The sequence below is a fragment of the Symphalangus syndactylus genome, chromosome 5 (assembly GCF_028878055.3).
Source record: "Symphalangus syndactylus isolate Jambi chromosome 5, NHGRI_mSymSyn1-v2.1_pri, whole genome shotgun sequence".
NCBI lineage: Eukaryota > Metazoa > Chordata > Mammalia > Primates > Hylobatidae > Symphalangus > Symphalangus syndactylus.
Genome location: NC_072427.2, coordinates 141,198,232 through 141,220,823, shown reverse-complemented (window position 1 = coordinate 141,220,823; position 22,592 = coordinate 141,198,232). Strand labels below are relative to the sequence as shown.

Below are 22,592 nucleotides of genomic sequence, written 5' to 3'. Positions count from 1 at the left end.
GGATGAAAAATACACTAGATGAAATTAATAGTAGATTAGATATTGCCAAAGAAAAGGTTAATGAACCTGACGACACATTAATAGAAAGTGTCAAAAATAAAACACACAGAGAAAAGCAATTTGTAAAAATTAAAATAACATCAGAGAGTTGTATTACTTCAAGTGGTCAAATGTGCATGTCATTGGACCCTTTACAGGAGAGGAGGAGTGAGGGATCAAAGTATTTGAAAAAATAATGACTAAAAATTTTTCTAATTTTATGCAATCTAAGAAGGTCAATAAGCCTCAAGAACAAGAAAAATAAGAAAAATCAAATCAAGATAGGTCTGAATCAATTTGGTCAAAAGCCCTAATAAAGAGAAAAATGTTAGAAGCAGCCAGAGATAAAAGATGCAGTATATACAGTGGAACAAAGATAAGAATTACCACAAATTTTATATCGAAAAACTGTGCAAGCTAGAATTCAGTGGCATATCTTAAAATAATTAAAAGAGACGTGGCAACTTGGGATTCAATATACAGTGAAAATATCTTTCAAGAATAAAAACAAGCATACAAAACAAAGAATCCTGCAGACCTGAACTATAAAAAATGTTAAAGGAAGTCCTCAGGCAGAAGGGAAGTGACACCAGATGGAAAGGAGAATGAAAAAAACAGGAAATGAAAATTACATGGGTAAATATATGAGATCTTTTCTTTCTTTTTTATTTTTCTATAGAGACAGAGTCTCACTCTGTTTCACAGGCTGGAGTGCATTGGCATGGTCATGGCTACTGAGATTACAGGTGTGGGCCACTGTGCCTGGCCTGGGATATTTTCTTATTATCTAAACTTTAAAATAAATTATTAAAATTATTTAAAGCAAGAATAGTAAACATGTAGCGTGGAACCTATAACAAATGTAGAAGTAAAAATATAACATATGTAGAAGTAAAAAATAATTGGATTGTTTAAACTATTTACATATAATGTGATTATTGATATAGTTAAGTCTATAAACTATTATTGACAGTTTTTGCCAATTGGTTTTATTTGCCCCTTCTGCTTTCTCTTTTCCTTTTCCTCTTTTTTCTCTTCTAGATTATCTTGATTCAGAAATGTTTTTGACTTTGATGCATAAGAGATGAAAAGCAAATGAAGGGAGCCCTGTATTTGCCACAATTTACAATAGGAAAATCTTGGAAAAAACATACCAGATTCCATTCACAGATTCCAAGGTAGAGAGGGTTTAGATAATTTATGGCTGAGTGAGTGCCTTCTAAGCTTCCATCTTTTTATGCAGTTATTTTTCTAATCAATACTAGATGTGAGATGAACAGAATCTCCTATTTTGGGTAAGGTGGGCCATGATTTAAATATCTCAGTATTTTCCCAAAAGAAAGCAGATTTACAAGATGAAAGTATCACACCAGAAGTTTATTATGGAACAATCACATATGTTGACTCTCCTTTGACCCTCACTGCAGTGCACTTTCATTACTTATCAATCTGGGGGCAGGAAAAAGGGGTGCAGCCAGACAAGAGAATATACAGGAAACAAGCATTGTATATAAGTCTATGTATTTCAGTAATGCTGCTACAAGGGGATACAAAATCAGGTGCCAGCCTCCAGAAAAAAGGAGATTTTTTTTCTTCCCCCAATCTCATTTGGCCCCTCGGCGCTCCCTGAAGTAGCGATTATAGGCAGCATTGTATCCATAAACCATGGCGTAGCGTTCGCAAAGTCTGTAGTCATCACAGGCTTCCCTATTGAGCTCGTGGACAGGCTTAGAGCGTTCTCGGATCCTAGAAAGTGGAAAAAGAGGCCAAAATTGAGAAGCATAAAGTGGAAAAATACAAAAATGGAAAAGAAGAAGAAAATATCGGAGAGACTTTCTCTCCATGCCCCCCTATATTAAGAGATATTTAAAGAACAGGGAGAGGCTGGGTGCGGTGGCTCAGGCCTGTAATCCCAGCACTTTGGGAGGCTGAGGTGGGCGGATCACTTGAGGTCAGGAGTTCAAGACTAGCCCGGCCAACATGACAAAACCCCATCTCTACTAAAAATACAAAAATAGCTGGACGTGGTAGCACGTGCCTGTAATCCCAGCTACTTGGGAGGCTGAGGCACGAGATAGTACCACTACAATCCAGCCTGGGCAACAGAGTGAGACTCTGTCTCAGAAAAGCAAACCAACCAACGAAAAAAACCAGGGAGGGAAGGCAGAACAGATTTTTTTTTTTTTTTTTTTTTTAATGAAAATAGACGTTTTCTTTCTGTCCTCCTTTCTCTCCTCCTTCCCGCTCCTTTCCGGATCTTTCCCCACATAGTTTTCTAATAATTCAGTTGTTTTCTGTATATTGTTTTTAAGTTTTTTGATTTTAAAGATACAATTAGAAATAATGTATATGATGAAAAAGCTGTTTCCCACTCCAATTCAGATCTGTGATCTACACTGGGAAAAATGACCGCTCCTCATGAAGTTTTGTTACTGACCTCTCTTGGACTTTAGCTCTCCATCTCTGCTGAGGGGATATGAAGGTATTTGCATTTCTCCTGTTAATGAAGGGATCTTAGAACAGAAAATAAACAAATGCAGTTTTAGTAACACATAGCTGAAAATATTTCCGTGAATATTCCTTGACACAAATATATTTGAAAGTGCCTTAACTTCTGCAACTCATATAAACAGAGATTGGCAAAATTAAAGGAGAGTATAAAGTAGATTTCATTAACTTCCTGATCAAATAAAATCAGTAATCAATCCATCTGTCTTAGAGACTTGTCATATAGGCTTTGTTGGTTTTGCCTTTGGATGATCACTTTGCCTTTCTTAATTTCTGTATTTCTACTTGGTAGATTTTAAATTCCTTTTGAGGAGAAATTCTCTGTCCTGAGGATTTATGAAGCATAACTCTAGATTGCCAGTACATGAACAGTTTAAACACTATAAAAATAATGAATAAATTAAAAATGAGAGTGATGTGCCATTTCCTCCTATGCTCAGTCTTTATAAGTCCAGCTATTCAACAGCAATCAGCTGGCTGGGTGTGGTGGCTCATGCCTGTAATGCCGGCACTTTGGGAGGCTGCAGTGGGTGGATCTCTTGAGGCCAGGAGTTCGAGACCAGCCTGGACAACGTGGTGAAACTCCGTCTCTACTAAAAATACAAAAATTAGCCAGGCATGCTGTCATGGGCTTGTAAACCCAGCTACTCGGGAGGCTGAGGCACGAGAATTGCCTGAATCTGGGAGGTGGAGGTTGCAGTGAGCCGAGATCATGCCACTGCACTTCAGCCTGGGTGATAGAGTGAGACGCTGTCTCAAAAAAAAAAAAAAACAAAAAAAACAAAAAAAAAAAACAAAACAGCACTCAGCTTAACGTGGCGCCTGTGGTCTCCCAGCTGACTTGGCGTGCAACTCTGTGCTTTACCATTTGTCATTACTCCTCGATTTCCATCTGTGCAGTTGATGTGGTGCCAATTTAAAATTTCCAAATGAGATTTTATGGCTTCTAAATATGTTGCCTGTAGCTTAAATCCCATATTGCACTACTTCAAGCTTAAAAAATTACTTCTTTGGCAATTTTTATAGTCATTCGATTTAAAAATTTACTTTAGTTTTCCAAAAGAGGCCCCCTTTTCCCTCCCTGTTATATATCTTTCCATCTTGTTTATTTAAAAATAGGAAGAGGTTCTTTAACGCAAGGGATTTGAATAAAGAAGTTAAATATGCACTTACTAAGTTCATAAGATTCCATGCTTTCATGTGATTCTGGAGTTTAAAAAAAAAGATTCATTATATCAGCATTTATCAATGATTCATTATATTATTATTTATCAATTTAGACACTGTGATAGTTTAAATACAGGGATGGAAGAAGAGGAAAGAGTCTAAACATGAAGAATATATTTAGCAGTGTGGTTATTACAAATTTCAGGAATTTAGGATTTATGAGGTTTTTCTCTAGCTCTGGCCTTGCTGTGGGTATCTCTATATTTTAGTTTCTCTGATGTTGAAGGAGGGAGTGGCCATTTTCAGCTAAAATTTCCCAAGGGCTGTGACGTCATCAGACAAGCAAAATAAGACACTTTAAGTGCTGTACAGAAGTCTCCAGAGAACCTTCTTCTCTGGTTTATTCAGACCCTGTTTGAGAACAGGGTCAAAGAGGATTAAGAAGCATCCAGAAGACAGCCAGGTTTCTCCAGGCAAGAGAACTACAGGGCAGTTGCTCTGCTGGGCTTACTAGGACAGGTTTCTAAGACGGTTCCGAAAGCCTCTTAAGAACCTGTATTAAATTGGCAGCCACAGAAACCACTGGCTCCAGCTGACAGCTCACTCTGGGCACGATGCCAGTTCAGAGAGAGAACTGAAATGATATCAAAGCAGAAGTTTTCTTCTTTCTGCCACTCTCCTGAGCACAGCAGGTAAATTTTGGAATAAGAAACTTCTATTAATATTTGCCAGCAAGTGAATTTTCTTCAAAAGTTAAAAAGGAGGTGAAGAAATCAAATCCTCTGATACAGAAAATTTGTAATACAAGAGTGACAAGCATAATCTTTATGGTTGTTAATGTAACTTAAATTTAAAAACAGTGAAAATATCCAAGTAATTGAAGCAAAAGACTGAAATAAGTAAATAACTTTGCTTCAGATTTCCTTTTATAAGCTTTGAACAAATGCAGGTATATTTAACAACATATAGAAAACAGGCAAAATTTATTTTCTGACAACTGAAGTTATGAAAATGATTCTTTTCTAAAATTCTTTTCATGTAAAACTTTATTTTAAAATTAATTAACTGAACAAACATAGTAAGTTCATGAGATTGTCCAGTCTCTAGAAAGGGCTATACTTAATACTTCACGAGAAATTGGATTTTCTCAAAGGCAAATGGTTTAAACAATACCCTTAACCCATTGATACCAAAGTCTAAATAAATATCCTTAAAAACGAGGATGCAGGGGGCTGGGAGTTTGATATCTTCTTTCTGTAATATCTGAGTTTCTTAGAGACTTACCACTGAACAGGTTTGCCTGTTAAGTTGCACAAGACTCTGGATATTTAGGATATAAAAAAGACTTAATAGAACAGATCAGTTTCTGTGGAGACTGGGAAATGTGAAAGTAATGGTACTTTAAGATTATAACAGAGAAAAGGGGAAGAAGAGGAGGAGGGAGAGGAAAAATAGAAGTAAGCCAAAGTCAGAGGCAGAAAAGTAAATACAGAGAAATGGGAGAAAAGTTTCTCACCATAACACAAAGTTACTACCGCTAAGGCGGCCAGGATGGCGAGAAGGACCAGACTCTTCATGGTTTCGTCCTGCAGGTCAGTCTCAGGGTCTTGTGTAGCAGCAGTAGGGAGAGAGGCTCCTATGAGATGTTAGTGGAAGTCTGTGAAGTTTTTATAAGAACCAGAGCAGTTGAGAGGGGAGGAACCAGTGGGAGAGGGCCGGAGAAGGTGGGGAAGGGTTGGCACTGAACTAGCATTGGAACTTTTCCCAAACAGTCATTCCTTCCAGATATTATCTACTCTGAGTGGGCAGTTTTCCCTCACTCCTGGACCTGACTGTGCTACAGCAGGATGCTGCACTGGTGCAGAAGTTTTGGCCATCGTATGCTTGGGGACAGACCTGGGCAAAAGCCCACAGAGGAAGTGGCCACGAACACATGATCTACCCTCCTGGCCCTGACCACAGGCCTTTTGGGTTTGGTCCACAGACAGAGCCCTAGTGTTCTGTTTGTTACCCTGATTGATTGATGAGAGGTTTTGGGGGAGGAAGGACTTCACTTTCTTTTCTTTTCTTCTTTTTAACCTTTGCTTCTTCTTCTAGGAGGACTTTGCTTTCTATGCTGATTATAATTTAGACATCTTCCCAGTAGGGCTGAATCCTAGACCAATCTATCAATCCCAGACTAATCAGGCATTTGCCTGGGGATATGCATCTTTGGCATTTTTCCAAGGGTTCATCAGGGTAGAGATATCTGGTGCCCCATGAGTTCTGTTTCCTTAATCGACACCGTTGTAACTTGCCCATCCAGTTTTGTGACATTAGTTCAAATCTGTGCCCTAGTCCTCTCTTAGGCAGTGTATCAGTGGTGGAAAGTGCAGCAAGGATAAGAGGGTACTGTTCTCTCATTTCTGAGGGCGTTGTCTCGATAATTAACTAACTTGATAGACTTTTTAGTGAGTAGCAGATGAGATGCAAGGTACTGTGCTAGGTGCTGTGGGGGATGTACAGACAAACAAGACACCTCCCTAAGGAGGTAAGTAATAGCTACTTACTATTCACTTTGCTCTTTTACTGTAATGTATCCTCAAGCACAGGTTTTCACTACACCATCAGGCACAGAAGTACTAGCTTATTTTCCACAGGAGGATTTCAGTTTGATGCCTCTGGTTATCTAGTATAGAGAGCTCTTTTTTTTTCTTTCTTTTTTTCCCCTTTCTTTTGCAATCACAAAATCTGTCCTACCAGATGTGCCTCTGTTGCTTGGGAACCCAATAGTTTTCTTTGCAGACAATAGACTTGAGTCACAGAGCAGCAGATTGTAGAAGAGCTACAGCTTCAGGACCTCTGACTCTTGGGCTGGAACAGCAATAGGGCTGGGTTGGGGGTGGGGTGGATGTATCTTTCAATACTGATGTATTTCAAGGGGTAGTGATGAACTAGGTGGAGGCTCATGCTTCATTCTTTTTGTCTTATTGGAATGGAGTTTCCCTCCCACCCTCCATCCTGTGAAGACCTTTTATAAATATTAACAGAGTCCCCATTAAAAGAAATAGCTCCTTTGAAATCTGAAAGATTGAGTCCTGAGGGATCAATAAAATTCAAATTTTCTCTCCAAAACCTAAGAAATAGATTATCTGTGAGAAAATCTTAAAGAAAATCTCAGAAAGAAGACCATGTATGTTCATCCTTGATAAATTCACCCATCACAATTTCCACTAATGAGATTGGCAGTTGTTCCACTCTTTAAACCACAACTTACTCTGAGTGTTAGTTTCAGTGTCCATCTTGCAAGATGAATCACCTGAATCATTACACGATCAATGAATAATTTAAAGTGTGAAAACCAGTTCACTATATTGCATGATTTTGGGGGGACAAGCTAGCCATAGATAAAAGTTTTATATGTACTTAGCTTAGTAATTAACCCCCAATTAATATAACATCAAACAAGTTGAGTTCCAATGTTTCACCCTTAAAATGAGTAGTCTACTCTCCGCGTCCCCACTCCATCTCCAGAATTAAAGAGAAATCTTTCCATTTTCATGCTATAAATATGTGCTTTGCAATGTACATTAGCTCTGTCTTTTCCAGCCAAGTCATAGATGCTTCCTCTATCCCCAAGTTCAAATGACAACTATAATCTTTCAGCCTCTGACATCACAATTGTTTGTTTATTTTTACAGTCCCAGAAGCTAAACTTGAAAACCCTACACTTCTCCTTTCAACTTAAGCTTCACCTTTTGTCCACCTTAAATCACTGCTTCCACTGGATCCCTTAAACTTAAGCATTTCTCTTTATTTTCTTGGTCTTTGTAAGGCTAACTTTCTTTTGGGAGCTGTGTCTTTTTGGTCCTTCATCTGCCTTTCCTGTCCATTGCTTTCCATCTATTTCTGGGTTCTTCTCTGCAAAATCCCATTTATATATGATATGTAAAAATTATTAACATGTCTGAGAATCCAGAGCCCTTCTTTTTCTCTTCTGTCACCTTACTCCCCATTTCAAAGACAACTTTGTGAATGCCAGCTCCAGTCATATGTTTTTATGGTGAGGACTTGGACTAACTCTTAAAGCAGGGATGGGAGCTTTGCATTAGAAAGGACCAAGATTGACTTATCTGAGAGAAGACAGAAGAAAAGAATGGAGGTAGGAAAAAAAAAAAAAAACGGAGAAGGGGAAATGAGAAGAGCCTTACCAATTTGGTTTGCTGGGTGAGTTTTAGGTAGAGAATGAGTGACAGAGAAAAACGGAAGCAGTTGTAGAAGGTGAGACATATTAAAAGCGAGACATGGGAACAGAGAAATAAAAGTTGTTTTGGTTAGGAATAGCATTGTTTGAGATTGCAGAACACTGAAAATTTTCAGAAAATATTGAAATTTAAACAAATTAATTTTGCCAGCTAGTTTGCATTTTCTTAATTGGGATATCTTGTCAAGACGAGACCCCATGAAACTCTAAATTCTAATTAGGTTTTAGATAATTATGAAAGGCACTTATATAGACATTTTCCCTTAATAAAAGAGAAGTGTTATTCAGAGGAGAGAATATTTGAAGATACTCCCAGAAGTGATAACAGAAATATGAGATAGTGATATGATTGCCAGTTTTAAAAAATGTATCGGAATCTCCTCATGTGAGGTTGGCAACGTGGGAACTGAAGCAAGAGAAGCCATGGAGTAATACAGATCTCCTATTCCACCTACTCTCAGGCAGAAAAGAGAAGAATGACCATGCCTGTCAGGGCCAGAAGGAGCTTCACGATTTCATAATTCTCCCATCCATCCATCCGTCCATCCATCCATCCATCCATCCATCCATGTACTGAGCATCTACTGTGTGTCAATTCTAGGCTGGAAAGACAGTAGAGAAAAATACAGATATGGGCCCTATCCTCATGCATCAAGTGTGCTCTTTGAACACAAATCTAATTAAAAAAATTGTTAGGCAGCCAACTGGCCTTAAAGGAGACCAAGTGATGAGCTTTCTCACTGGGCTGACAATTCTTATGGGCACTCAGGAGTATCTCTGTTTCCAAAGCATCAAGAAAGGTGCTAGTGACCAGCTCAGATAATTCTGAATTTAGGGAGGGAATGCAGGAGAGGAACATTGGCAGAGCTTCCGAGAATTACTGTGGGGAGAAGCTTCTCAGAAAAGTGTATTTGCCAGAGAATATACCAAAAGAGTTATCCCCTTCACATGGTATTTCTGTGACTAAAATAATGGCACAGAGGTAGTAAGTGTAATATATTTCCCCATCAATTCTACCTCCTTCTCTTTCTGTCCTTGCTTATCCTTTAACTAACTCTTTTTCAGATGGCTAGGCATTTTGTCTCTTTGAGGAATTTTCCTGGCTCCAGTCAGATTTCTTTTTTGCTGTTCCATGAAATTCAGCTTTATTTACTGAATTTTGATTTTAAATATATATTTTTTAAACTGGCAGCACTAAAGTCCTTACCCTTGCCAGTAAAGGAAAAATGCAAATGAATGAAGAGTTAGGAAGAAGCAGCCCTGAAGACAAAAACAGAAATCACTCTCTAGGACATCAAAGGACAATGAACTGGGAGACAGAAGCCCAGCCAATGTTGTGGGACAGTGCCATGCTCTTAGTTCTTTTCTTTTAAGGGAAGCCCCGTGAGAGGATTCTGTGTGTCAGATTCCTTAACTGACATAACTTCCTAGGCACAGACAGAATCCTTCTTTCCTTTCCTTAATTTGTCTTAGAACTATGTAAGAATAAATGTTTGTCAAACTCAGGCATGGGAGGAGCATCTAGGGACTCATGGGCTGAAACTTCCAGGGAAAGTTGGAGATGCCTGATTATTGAATAAAATAAAGGTGGAGAAGTCTGAGAGGTGGAGAGCTTTTGGCTGGGAATGGCTGGGATTTTTCTTTTTCTCCTCTATTGATTATTTCCTCCACCCTTTCCTTCTTAAGAAAAGCTTCAATTTTTAAATAAGATAGCAAATATCAAATAAAAATTATACATCTATCCAAGTGCTATTATCATATGTCAAATGCTTGCTATATATTAGATGCTCTGATAGTCACTCTTTGTTATTTACTTCTCTTAATAATCCTATAAGCTAAGTATAATGACCCACATCTCATATATAAGAAAATGGAAGCTCAAAGAGGTAAAATAGTTTATCCAAGGTCACACAACAACTAAATGACAAAGACAGGATTAAAACACAAGACTGTTTGATGTCAAATCATATGTTTTTAATAATGATACAACCATGCGAGATCCCTCCAGGTTCTGACACCTGCTTAAATAATTTTGTGATTGCGTCTTACAGGGTTCCTTGAGCTTCAAATTTCATAGCTAGAGACAAAATTACACAAAATTAAGATATACACATTTAAAATGATAATTGTTTCAATATCCTTTAAAATAGTGCAATACGAATTAAAGGTCTACATACACTTAAGCCCAGTAAGTTAAATGGGAGAGAGGGATGGTTTTGGTATTGGATCCTAAGTCCCCTGTTTCTTTCTCCAGTACACTGCACACTAAACATTTGCCCAAACAAGCTCCAACTCAAATATGGTACTTTCCAAAACCTTTCAGCTTTCTTCAGGAATCACCAAGTCTCATCCAGTCTGTGAACGCTGTTTGCTGTCATCTGACACTCACTCTGGTTTGGTGTAACTGACATATTAAGAATGTCATCTCCCAGTGCCCACAAGGCCAATTTCTGTAGTCACTTAGACCACCGCCCCCCTCCCCCCCCAGAAAAGTGGAAATCTCAGCTTAATTTATAGAATGCTCTGTCAACTTAAAGCAAAATAGAGAGCAGGTTCTATGTCTCCTGTCTCGACTAAAGATGAAGATGTCTTGACTAAAGGCTGTCTATTTAGTCATCAGACTCTGGCTGCCTTTTCTGGATGAGGTGCGATCAAGACAGTCCGAGGAATTTCTCCTGCAGTACCATGGTCTCAGCTGGAAAAGAAGGCGCCCTTTTGTATCAATTCTACTGTCATCCCACACTTTGGGATATCCTTGTAATCTCCTTTGATTATTCCAAATCACCAAAATAAAATACTCCTTTTTATATTCAAGACATTTACAACCCCAAGAAATGGAGCCAAGTAACTTGCAGGAATTGCAGGGGTTATTGGTGACTGGCAGAAACAGGATCCTAAAGGTAGGATTGGTGAGGAGAGAGGATATGAGAATAATGACATAATGTCTCTAGGAATGAGATGGAAGCAGAATAGGATTATGTTTACCACTTGTGAAGACATGAAGGGGGTAGAGAGAATGATAGCTTAATTCAGCTAATCACAGTACCCAAGAACTTGATAACACTGGTATGAGTTATAAGAAGTGGTTTTAGGGAAGATAGAAGTAATGCTTTAAACAACAGAGAATAATTTTTAAAAGTTAAGTAAACATAACATTCGTTACCAAATGAAGTTAAAAATAGTTGATGATAACTTTTAAAGTTGACATGAGAAATGAAAATATGCTGTCTTTGAAATCCTTCAGTCTGAATGGACCCCATGTCTAACCTAAGGATGCTTCCTTGAAATGGAAATTTAAATCTTTTTAAGGGTGATTTTAAGTTTAGGTAATAAATTAACTGGAAGAATATCTGGTAGTTGTATGAGTCAAATCTACCACGTTCCTTCCATATTCCAGCCTGTACCCATTTCATCTGTTCTGTTGCTCTCTCAAAACAATAACAACAACAAAAAAGCAGACAGTGGAGGGGAGTGAGCATTCCCTCGCTTCACTTCATCTAGATATTCTCTCCATACTTTTGGTAGCTACTCTAACAAACAGTCGTCACATAACCTTGATAGGACTCTAAAGACAGGCTCTGTAGAAGGGGGCCAAAGGATGTAGTTTTTAGGATAAGAAAGCCTGGATTTGACTTCTAACTCTGCTGCTTTTTCTTTTCTTTTTTTTTTTTCTTTTGAGATTGAATCTTGCTCTGTCACCAAGGCTGGAGTGCAGTGGCACAATCTCGGCTCCTTGCAACCTCCACCTCCCAGGTTCAAGTGATTCTCTTGCTTCAGCCTGCCGAGTAGCTGGGACTATAGGCCCGTGCCACCATGCCCAGCTAATTTTTTTTTTTTATTTTTAGTAGAGGTGGGGTTTCACCACGTTGGCCAGGCTGGTCTCAAACTCCTGGCCCCAAGTGATCCGCCTGCCTCGGCCTCCCAAAGTGCTGGGATTACAGATTTGAGCCACTGTGCCTGGCCTCTGCTGCTTACTCTGCATGTGGCATTTGATATGCTGTTTAAGCTCCTGAGCCTCAGTGACACAGGTAGGGATTATAAGTGTCTGCAACATAGTAGATGCTCACTAAGTGTTAGAGGACTCTAACTCAGAGGACCATTAGATGAATTAAATAAGGCAATACCTGCAGAGCTGCTAGCTTAATGGCCTACATACATGTAATGCTGTGAAGTACATGCACACACAATATTATTTCAAAAAATAGGTTCAACTCCACTGGTCTAGTGTTACTTCCACTTCTTCGCAGTAACGAGGGAATAGATTGTTGAAAACCAAAGCAGAGGAGAGAATGCAAAACATGGGAGGGATTGAATCAGCAAAGCCTTGTCCAGTGGGAACTGTGGAACTGGCTGAAGCTCAGTGTAGTTCTGACACTGCCACCCAATGGCTGCGTTACTGTTGAGCAAGCCATTTGCCTTTTTAAACAGAAGAGCTGGAATAGACCTGTATAATTTTGTGCTTCTAAATTATTTCATCCTTGAAATGAATAAACACGATAGAGAAATTATATAATTCAGTGTTTGAAGGAACACTTTGTTCTTAATGAAATTTTGCAAGTGTTTCTAGGGCTGATTGGTGTTTGGATGTCCACCCCTCAGCCGACAAACCACTAGCAAGATGCCTTTTAAAAGCTTCATTCAAATAACTGCCTGCCAATAGGCCATGTCTGCTGTTGTTTCCCAGTTGTAGTCAAATAACTTGATTCGTTCGAGTTGGATGCTGATATACTTTGAAATCCTTAGGAGAAGAAAGTCAATCTTTTCAGCCAGGATTTGGTCAGTGAGAGAAAACTCTCCTCCTCGTGAAAGGGATCAGCAACTGAGCAACTCTTTTTGTCTCATCGCCTATTCATTGCAAACCATGGAAATGAGATGAAATTCAGAAAAGGAAGTTTAGAGAGGACACAGAGGAAAAATGTCCAGGTTAACATGAGAGAGAGAACAGCACAGGGAATGCCTTTGCTGATCAAGCTAAGAAGTGAACAGGCTGTCAAATAAGTGATTGTTTCCACATCTGATTTCTCCCTGATGGAAAAAAAATGCAGTGAAATGTTGGCTGGACTGACTGTGGAAATCTATTTCAGCCCCGCCTGCTGGCATGTGTTTAAGAGGTCTTGTAACCAGAGTTTGTCTGAATCTCAGGGGCCTTGCTCTGACTCCAATTCTTCTAATCTATCATTCTCTGTGTTTCCCGTTTTTTCATAATCCCATGCTAATTTTTTTATGCCATTTATGGAATTTTGAAAGAGACTTTTATTTTGTTGAGAGGATAAAAGGAGTTTTCATTGGGGTTCTTTGTCTTTTGGTAAGCCATAAACCAGTGGGGAAAAGAATAGAATCAAAAGGAAGAGACAATAAGCTGAAGGGAACAAGATGTAATTTTTGGTCTTACTCTGTTTTGGGATAGCAATAGGAGGGCAGGGGAATGGATACAGGCTGGGGTGAAGGATTAGGAAGGATGAGAGTCTGATACGAATGCTTGTTTGTCTTGCTTCTCTACCAGACAGCAAGTTCTTTGAGCTTAGCCTCTGGCTCTTAGTCATCTTTTATTAAGACACACAACAGCTTCTCATTGCTTACAGAATTAAGCTGACATCCTTCTCAAGTTCACATACATCCTAAATTCTCTGGTGCCATAATGAGATAGTGGAAAAGAACATGTGAATCCCACTCCATTTGTCACTGAATGATCTCTGCTGTCTCTCAAATCCTCATTTTCTTCATCTAATAAAATGTGGGCAATAATGGAAAGTAGCTTATAGAGTTGTAGTGAGGATTAAATGAGATAATTCGTGTGAGGGCCTGGCTAGCCCAGTGGTGGCATACAGTAAACATTCCATGAAAGTAGCTATTATTATTACAGTGTCTAATTATGTGACCCTGAATAAGTCATTTTTTTCACTGTAATATGTGAGCAATAATTCTTTTGTAAATTGTTGTAAAGATTTAATGAGGAATTCTTTGTAAAATACCCAGCAGGTGTCTGTGATGTCATAGGTGCTCATTAATTGTTATTTCCCAGTTGTCTTTCCCATTCATTTCTTTCACTGTTTCCCTTCATGTAACCAATCCTAGAGCCAAACTGAGCAACTTGTTCCTGACACACCCTTCAGTGTTCGCTATCACACGTTTGCTCATTTTATGGTGTCCTCTTTTTCTGCCTCCCTATCTCTGTCTATAGGAAAGTTGGGTATCTTTTAAGGCTTAGCTCAAATACCACCTGCTACATGATGTCTTACTTAAGCTTCTCAACCCAGTGTTATTTCTCCTCCCTTCAAAAACTCCTTTAGCACTTTTTGTTTGTTTGTTTGTTTTTGTTTTTTTGTGAGATGGAGTTTTGCTCTGTCGCCCAGGCTGGAGTGCAATGGCACAATCTCAGCTCACTGCAATCTCCACCTCCCGGGTTCAAGTGATTCTCCTGCCTCAGCCTCCTGAGTAGCTGGAATTACAGACATGTGCCACCACACCAGGCTAATTTTGTATTTTCAGTAGAGATGATCACCATGTTGATCAGGCTGGTCTCGAACTCCTGACTTCAGATGATCCGCCCGCCTCGGCCTCCTAAAGTACTGGGATTACAGGCGTGAGCCACCATGCCTGACCTCCCTTAGCACTTTTATTTCTTTACTGGTACATACTTTCTTTTTTGAATTACAGGCATTTCTGTGCCCCATCTTGTGCACACACTCCTCCCAGCTATTCATGGTACAATCAATCACCTGTCTCCTCATCTTCCTCACCCCGTATTCATTTACCCAAAAGATTCCAGCTCTTTATCTAGGAAACTGTCATCTCTAGAAAGACTTCTTTCTTGCTGAAAGAAGAAAGAATTCTCTTGCTGAATTGCATTTCCAGTTAGATGCCTTAGTTTTTTCATACTAGTCATGTTACTTTTTCATAGATATTACTGGATTTCAATACAGAACGTTAAGCTCCACAAGGGATGTCAGGGATTGTATCTTTTTCATCTTTGCATTCTCTATTTCTTACACATCATCTGGCACACAGTAAGTGCTTATTTATGTTTCTTAAACTGAGCTGATCCTGCAAACCCAGTGCAATGTTTAAACACCACAAAAGCTCAATGAAGTTACCCTTAACAATCCACTACAGCAGTCTAAGAACTTTAATGGAAACCTCTCTGCCTTTTGTGAAGATAGGAAATTGCTGTAATTTGAAATGCTAAATAACTACATTGTATGTCAAATAAAAGAAAAATGCTATTTCACTATTATTTTTTACCCTGGCCTTATGCAGCAATCCAACTAAATGATTATCCTTTTTATGAAATAGCAATATTCCTGAGAAGTTTCCAGATAATGTCATAAAATTAAATTATGGCATAAATACATGTAAAAATTCACTCTTTTTAAAGAAAAATCTTAGTAAAACTACTTGAATAGCAAGAATTCCTCTGGAAGGGTAAAATAAGAAACAGTCCCTTACTGTGTTTGGATATAAACACGTGTTTTTCTTTGCATCTGTATTTTCACATATTGATTAACAGGAGTGGACTTGTGCATGCCATATAAAATTGTGTAAAGAAGCTGACCCCGGGTACAGCACCAAGCAAGTTATGAATATTAGAAGTTCAATGAAAAGGAAACGAGAATATTTGAAAGATTGCCAAGGGATAGAATTAATTGATTTAATAAATTTTGCATTACAGCAATAGGAATAGCTAATATTTATTAAGTAGTGTTTTATTTCTTTGTTTTCTCCACTTTTTTTCTGGTCCATCAAAACAAGCCTCTTATCTATGCCAGATTGCTTAAAACAAAGCACAATTTTTAGTTTGAAAAAGAAAAGTATGAATGTATTATCTATAAGTAATAAACAAAAAGTTAATTTGTGAAAAAGAGTATAGCTATTCCAAGATGTCTCTCTGCAAATTTTATATGTTTGCAGAACATTTACCAAATAGCTGAAAGGAAGACAATTTTGTATCATTTTTCCTTTTCCGAGAAGTTGTGCTGTATTTGTTGGAATAAATTTCAGTACTTTCATCTGATCCTCAGATGACGATGCCATATGATGTTTCTCACAGGGTCAGCAGCGAGAGATAGAGGATTTCTGGGGATATGTGTTTTAAAGCCAGTGATTCTTGGGAAGGAGTACGAACTCCGATACAAATACTGGCTCATCTCTATACCATGGAATCTCGAGAACAGCAGTGTTTCACCACTTAGCATTTTGTTGCCAGAAATAAATCAAATGGACAATGGTGCAAAAGTAACAATGTTCCTGGAACAACTGGAGGTCAGTTTTGACCTTAGCTAATCTGGCAATTTTGCTTGGATTTCTCAGTGCCTACATTTGATCTCTAAATTATGTTTTGTGGCTGAACTCACCCTTTCTAGGGCCAGACACAGTTTATCTGGCTGGGATTTTTCCTGTGTAGGTTTAAAGATAAGTAAAATATCTGACTCACTGCTCATCTTGCCAGCGTGTCTTTCTGTTGCACAGAAAGATCGCAACAGCATAAGCTGCCATGAATAGGTTTGGCAAGGCTGACTGGTAGGAATGATTTCCATATGGTGTAAGATTAGAATTAATTGCTCAAACACATGGCAGTTAAAGAACCCTAAGGTATTTCAAGCATCCTGAAAGAAAAGACCAAGAAAGGAAAAGAAATTAAAACACTTCAGTGAGTCTCTAAATAAATTTATATAGGCCATAGCATATTATTTAAACTATCTAGGGCCTAAATGATGTTTTAAGGAAAAAAATTTTACTAACAGCATGCACGGATATTTAAAAAATAAAATACATGCATAAAAGAAGGCAATTTCTATTAATTATATAGGCATCTTTGAAGAGGACCAGGAATAAAATGTATGCAAACAACTGAGCAGTTCCATAATAAAAATTCACACATGCACGTGATTATAAAACATAGTTTAAAATATTATCTTGATATAAATAATGTAATTTATTTTTATAAAGTTCTTATGGGAAAATGGAGGCTGAGAGATGTCAACTGATTTTGTCCAGAGGGACACTAGGGGCTTTCATGCCTTGGACTTTACCTGACTTAGAATAGTTCTCTGTGTGCATATTTATGTGTTTGTGTGTATATTGTTTATATTAGATTATAGATATCTAAAGAGTGAAGATTATGTTCAACTCATAATTGTACTCCAATATAACACATGCTACATTGCCTGGCAAATAGTAAGCACTTAATAATTATTTGCTAAACTGAATTTATAAAAACAAGTTAACATATCCATGATGGGAATTTCTGAGCATAATCATAATATTTCATTCATTTGCTCATTTATTCTACAAACACAAACTGTCTATTGTATGCCAAATACTGTTAGAGTTGATATCTTTCCTCAAGAAAATTACACTTGATAGAGGGATAAAAAGTTTTGTAAACAAATAATTATAAGTACATGGGAAAATCTTTAATCAATTATGTAAAAAGCATTTTACCACAGAGAGTAGTCCTAATATAGTGGCAATTCTAATTAATGTAAATGGGCCAAACTCACCATTTAGGTGAGGAGGTCTAATGTGTGGTCTCTAAGAGAAACATTTAAGATACAAGATACAGCAAGGTTTGAAATACATTTCTCTTATTATACTATTCTTGTCCTATTTTGATAGAAAAATTATGCTAGCCTTATAATATGAGTTGCAAAGACTTTCTTCTTTTTTCTATTCTCTGGTACAGTTTATATAAAAGAGAAATCTTTAAATTTGAAAAATATATTAAATATTATTTCTTTTATGACTTACAAATTATTTAGTAGTCTTTACAACTTGCTAAATGCATGGGTTTTAAAATATTTTGATATTGATTCCTAGAATTATTGCATATTAGTTAGAGAATGTGATGATTATTAAATTTATTCTTTGGTATTTTTCAAGGCTTTTTATGGCCTAATACATGGTCAAGTTTTATAAAGTTTTCATATTTGCATAAATGTTTATTCTTTAATTATTGGATGCAAAGCTGTATAAATGCTTATTTTAGCAAGCTTATTAATTAATTGTATTACTCAAAACTTCCTTGGCTTTATTAAATTATTTTTGTGTGCTTGATTAGTTCATTAATGATTAAAATCTGTAGTTCTAATTATAGATTTTTCAAATCTTGCAATTTTTCCAATTTTGCTTTATATGCTTTGAGGATACACTTTTAGGTACTACATATAAGTTGAGAATTTTTATGGACTCCCAGTTAATTTTTCCTTCAGTTGTCATTCAATGTGTCTCTTGTCTACAACAATGCTTTCTCCCTTAAAGTTTCTAGTAACTTATATTAACTAAATTTTACTATAACAGTTTTCTTTAGCTAAGTATTTGGTTGCTGTCATTATTTTCTAACTATTTTGTTTATATTTTTATAAATCCTTATATCTTATTTAGCTGTCTTGTTAATACATATCAATAGAATTTTAAAATTAAGGTAATTTACATTTATTCTCATTATAATATTTAGATTTATTTCTAAGATATTATTTTGTGCTTTTATTTGCTAAGCCTTTAACGCTTATCTTTTTAAAAAGTAATTTCAGACTTCTATTGGTTTATGTGACACTTGTTTATTTAATTGTATCCCTTTATTAATTTGTAAATTTTACATATAATATCTAAATTTTTGTTTCTTTGTTTGTTTTGGAGACAAGGTCTTGCTCAGTTGTCTAGGCTAGAGTACAATGATGTGATCATAGCCCACTGCAGCTTTGCACTCCTGGCCTCAAGGGATTCTCCTACCTTAGCCTCCTGAGTATCTGGGTAACAGGTGAATGTCACCACATCCAGCTTATCTAATTTTTTAAGAGAGTTTTTTGAATTATTAACATCTATATTTTCTTAACACAATAAAAAATTAGTCAATACTTCTATATACCTCTTGAGCAATACAAGAAAGTTTAAATGTTTTAATGACAATTAAAGCACTGCCATAATTACTCACTATTATCCTTAATACTTTATACAGTCATCATGTGCTTTGATTTACATGCATGCTTACAATCTCTTTGCATTCAATTTTTTCTATGGTTGTAGAATTTTCTGAAGTAAAGCTTCTATCAGCAGGGGTTTGTGAATGGTAAGCAATCACAATAATTGTCTAAAAATAGACTTATTTTGTCTTTGCTCTGAAATGATAGTTTACTTAGAAATACAATTTTAGTTTTAAACTTGGTTTCCCTCATACTTTGAAGATTTCTTTTTTATGATTTTCTGGTTTCTTCTAACGCTGTTTCAAAAATCTGAGGTCAGCTTCACAGAGGAGGCAAACACTAAAGTAGTAAAATAAGTAAGTAATTTTATATGAGGTAGTGGCAGATGCTAGAAGGAAACAGAAGCATCAGAGGAATTACTTTGAGGGTCTGCACCGATTCCACATAATCTTCAGCTCACTTGTTGTCATTAGGATGTTTGTCTGGATTAGCTTACCATACCCACCCCCAATAGATGTTCATCTGTGTGTTGTGCTGTGTTAATGAACAAGATGGGTAGATCGCTACCCTGGTGGGACACACAGTTTTGTGGAATGAGATCATCATAAAAATGTGCGATTATGAAATTTGATAAAGTTAATGAAGGAAAAGTATAGAGTTAGGAAAGTACATGACAGAGGATCCAGACTTAGTTTAGGGGGTTAGAAAAAAATTTCCTAAAAAGAATATTTGATCTGCAATTTGAAGTATAAATGAGAGTTAAATGGATAAAGGGGGAAGTAAGACCAGAAAGAGAGAGTCTTACAGGCTGAAGGAACAGTCATTATGTAAGTTGTAAGGTGGAACAAGGCTTGAAGTGTTAAAAGACACATGATGAGGCAGGGGATTTAGGCAGGTCCATGTAAAAATGCAAAAGAACTGATATTTTAAAAAGATCTTAAAGTGATTGGAAATGATTAAGAACTTTAAGAAGGACAAGAGAGGCATAAACAGATTGTGTTTTTTATAAATGAATCTGGAAGCACTGTGGAGAATAGATTAGAGAGTGGTAAGAGTTAATGCAGGGAGACCAGCTAGGGGTCGGGCATTGCAGCAGCTCAGGTAAGAGGTGATCATGACTTAAACCAAGATGAAGTGTAAGAGAAAGAAAGAAGAAGAGGGATATGGAAATTCTTTAGAAGGTGGTGGTGAACCAGTGAATGTAGGAGTAAAGGTCTGGTGTCAAGCATGGGTCCTTTGTTCTGGATTGCACAATTGATGCTAATCTAGAGCAGCTCACGGTTTGCAGGGAGAAATATAAGCTAGTATAAAGAGTTGAGATGTTTTTGTGATATCTAGATAGAAAGATAAAGTAAGCAGTAGGAGTTCCGTGTTTAATCTTAGCTGGAAATACAAACTTGAGAGTCATCATCCCATGCAAATAAAACACTTCGATTTATTTTTTCAAAATAAATGGCAATACCCTTTTCCCTAAATGGGTCCCACCCATCTTTCACCATAGAACCAACCATTTGGTACTCAGGGATAGATGAAAGAAATGAGCGTTTAGGAGCAAATGACCATTATTTCCCTTTGCTTATTCTTTTTCAACTCTTTCATGAGTAACAGTAATAAGACCAAACAATATATTGCACAATATCAATAAAACTGAGTTATATAGAGAGAGTTTAAACCACGTAAGTCCATTGGGTTGGTTTGCACAGAGTAGGCGATCAATACATATTTGTTGTTTGACCAAGTCACACTAAAAGTATTGCTAAATCACTTCCTTAATGTTGGCTTATAATTGGGTTTGTTGTCAGAAACATGACTGTAGCCATAAATACTTTTGTACTCCTCCCTGAGCAGACAACAGAAAGCCCTTCTCACCCTGGAGGCTGACTTTGGCTACAAAGGCAGTTCAGTGACCTGGCATAACCTCAGATCCACAGCTTCAGGCTGTCACTGAGACTTTGGTGGGCCGTGGGCCTTCTCAGCTAATATAATTTGGCAAACACAAAGTATTTTATGAGAGAGGCAATGTGGAAAGAACTCTGTAATTTTGCAAAAAATTTTGCCAATGTTTTTAACCACTCAACTTCCCAAATACTCTGCTTCGGGCAAATTAATTTACAAATATCTTGTATTTTCCATGTCTTTTTCCATTCTCTCTTTAGGGACCAAGGATTCAACATGAACTCTAGTCTTAATAGTCTCAAGGGATCAGGCTGAGTCCTCTGGAGGGGCCAGAAACAGATACAATGTAAGAGGCGAGTTAAAATTATTATCAAGGAAGGGGACCAAGGAATAGAACCAGGGAAACAATATTATATGTTGGATCTTAGAGTGTGAGACTGTAGATGGGAAATGTGGCAGGAACTCGAGAGTTGAGATCAGCAATAGGCCTCTAGGCCTAGTGCAAGGTTATAAGAAAATGTAAAAAGTCCGAAAGGTAGCTCTGAATAAACAAGGGTGTCAGGAGTTTCCTCCAGTGGTAGCTGTAGGGGACGTGATTAAAAGCTCAGGATCATTTCAGATACCCAGGTCCCTTTGCGTTACACCACTCCATTCTTTTGGAATGCCTTTTCCCGCCTTTGCCTGCCAGTTCAATTCTGTTTTCTGTGGACATGTGACCACTGATATAGGATTTAATTAGCCTGAGAAATATTTGGGTAAAAATCTATTTTCTAACAAAATGCCCAGTCATTATAGCATGTTTGTTTTAGAAGGCAAATTTTGCAACCTTTATATGTCTTAAGCATTTTGCCCCCTTCCCCCAAAAAGTCTAAAGAATCTTTCTCTTCTTTTGCTTTTGAAAAATTTCTAATGGATTTTCAGGAAACAGTTACCTAAGGTGTTTTAGTCCTATTTTTAAATGTAATGTGTCACATGTTTATTGCCTGTGAACCTGCTTGAAGTTAGGAGCCATGTTTTATTTGCATTGCTTTATATCCTTGGTTAGACTAGTAAAATGAGAATATCTATTATTTATCAAATGCTTAATTACTTTACCTATACTATTTCTAGTATTCACAGAAACCTTTCCAGGTATGGGTGTTACCTCCGTTTTAGGCTTAGAAAGGCTAACCTGCTCAGAGATAGAACCAATACATGCTGGGGTTGTAATCAGAACTCAGATCTGAGCTCTCTTCATAACTCCGCACTGCCTTAAATATTTGTTGGTTTGATTAATCTAAATTGTTGGTTACACAGTTTATGTCCTTTACCTCCTAGGGCTTCTGTGATCATCCCCAGAGCCTGACTAGCTGGGAGCCAGTAAGAGGAGAGGAAAGAGAGAGAGAGGGAGATATTGAAACCACATTTTGTGCCTTGTCATTTCACAAGGGAGAAAAGCTTTAGTTTCTCTCTTTAGTTTTTATCTGTCTTCCCTTTTGCCTTTTTAATTCTTGGCCCTATTCCTTATTCATTTCTTATTTATTATTATATTCTTTTTCATTATTAAAACATTCATTTATTAAAAAATTATTTTCTTATATTGTTTACTTATATGAGTAAATGCCTTGGTCTAACCTAAGCTTACAATTTCCTAAAGGTTCTTTAGTTAACTAGCTAAATTCCAAAAAAGTTAATTTGCCCATGGGGGCTAATTTGTATGGTCTTCCTAGGGAAACACACACACACACACACACACACATACACACACACACACACACACACACACTTTCTTAGGGGAGAAAACCAATAGGGTATGACAAATTCATTCGTGAAGTTAAGTA

At 37.2% G+C, this 22,592-nt stretch overlaps 1 protein-coding gene across 2 annotated transcripts; it reads right to left on the bottom strand.

Annotated features, from left to right (window-relative positions):
* Nucleotides 1-374: 374 nt before the first annotated feature.
* Nucleotides 375-5,475, bottom strand: MGP (matrix Gla protein). 2 transcript variants are annotated; one of them, XM_055280568.2, is made up of 5 exons: nucleotides 5,231-5,475; nucleotides 4,319-4,393; nucleotides 3,721-3,753; nucleotides 2,477-2,552; nucleotides 375-1,785 (listed from the first exon to the last, which is right to left on the bottom strand). In XM_055280568.2, exons 1-5 carry the CDS (start codon nucleotides 5,289-5,291, stop codon nucleotides 1,644-1,646), a joined length of 387 nt encoding a protein of 128 aa, XP_055136543.2. In that variant the 5' UTR covers nucleotides 5,292-5,475; the 3' UTR covers nucleotides 375-1,643. The 2 variants fall into 2 exon arrangements, with proteins under 2 accessions (XP_055136543.2, XP_055136544.1); XM_055280569.2 differs by lacking the exon at nucleotides 4,319-4,393 and having other exon boundaries at nucleotides 5,231-5,415.
* Between the last annotated feature and the right edge of the window lie 17,117 nt (nucleotides 5,476-22,592).

Coding starts and splice junctions, on each gene's coding strand:
- MGP (XM_055280568.2), bottom strand. CDS start 5,291: ATGAAGAGTCTGGTCCTTCTCGCCATCCTGGCCGCCTTAGCGGTAGTA. Junction 3,754..4,318: donor GAACTGGCATCGTGCCCAGA/GTGAGCTGTCAG, acceptor TTTAAACTCCAG/AATCACATGAAAGCATGGAA. Junction 2,553..3,720: donor CATGGAATCTTATGAACTTA/GTAAGTGCATAT, acceptor TTCTGTTCTAAG/ATCCCTTCATTAACAGGAGA.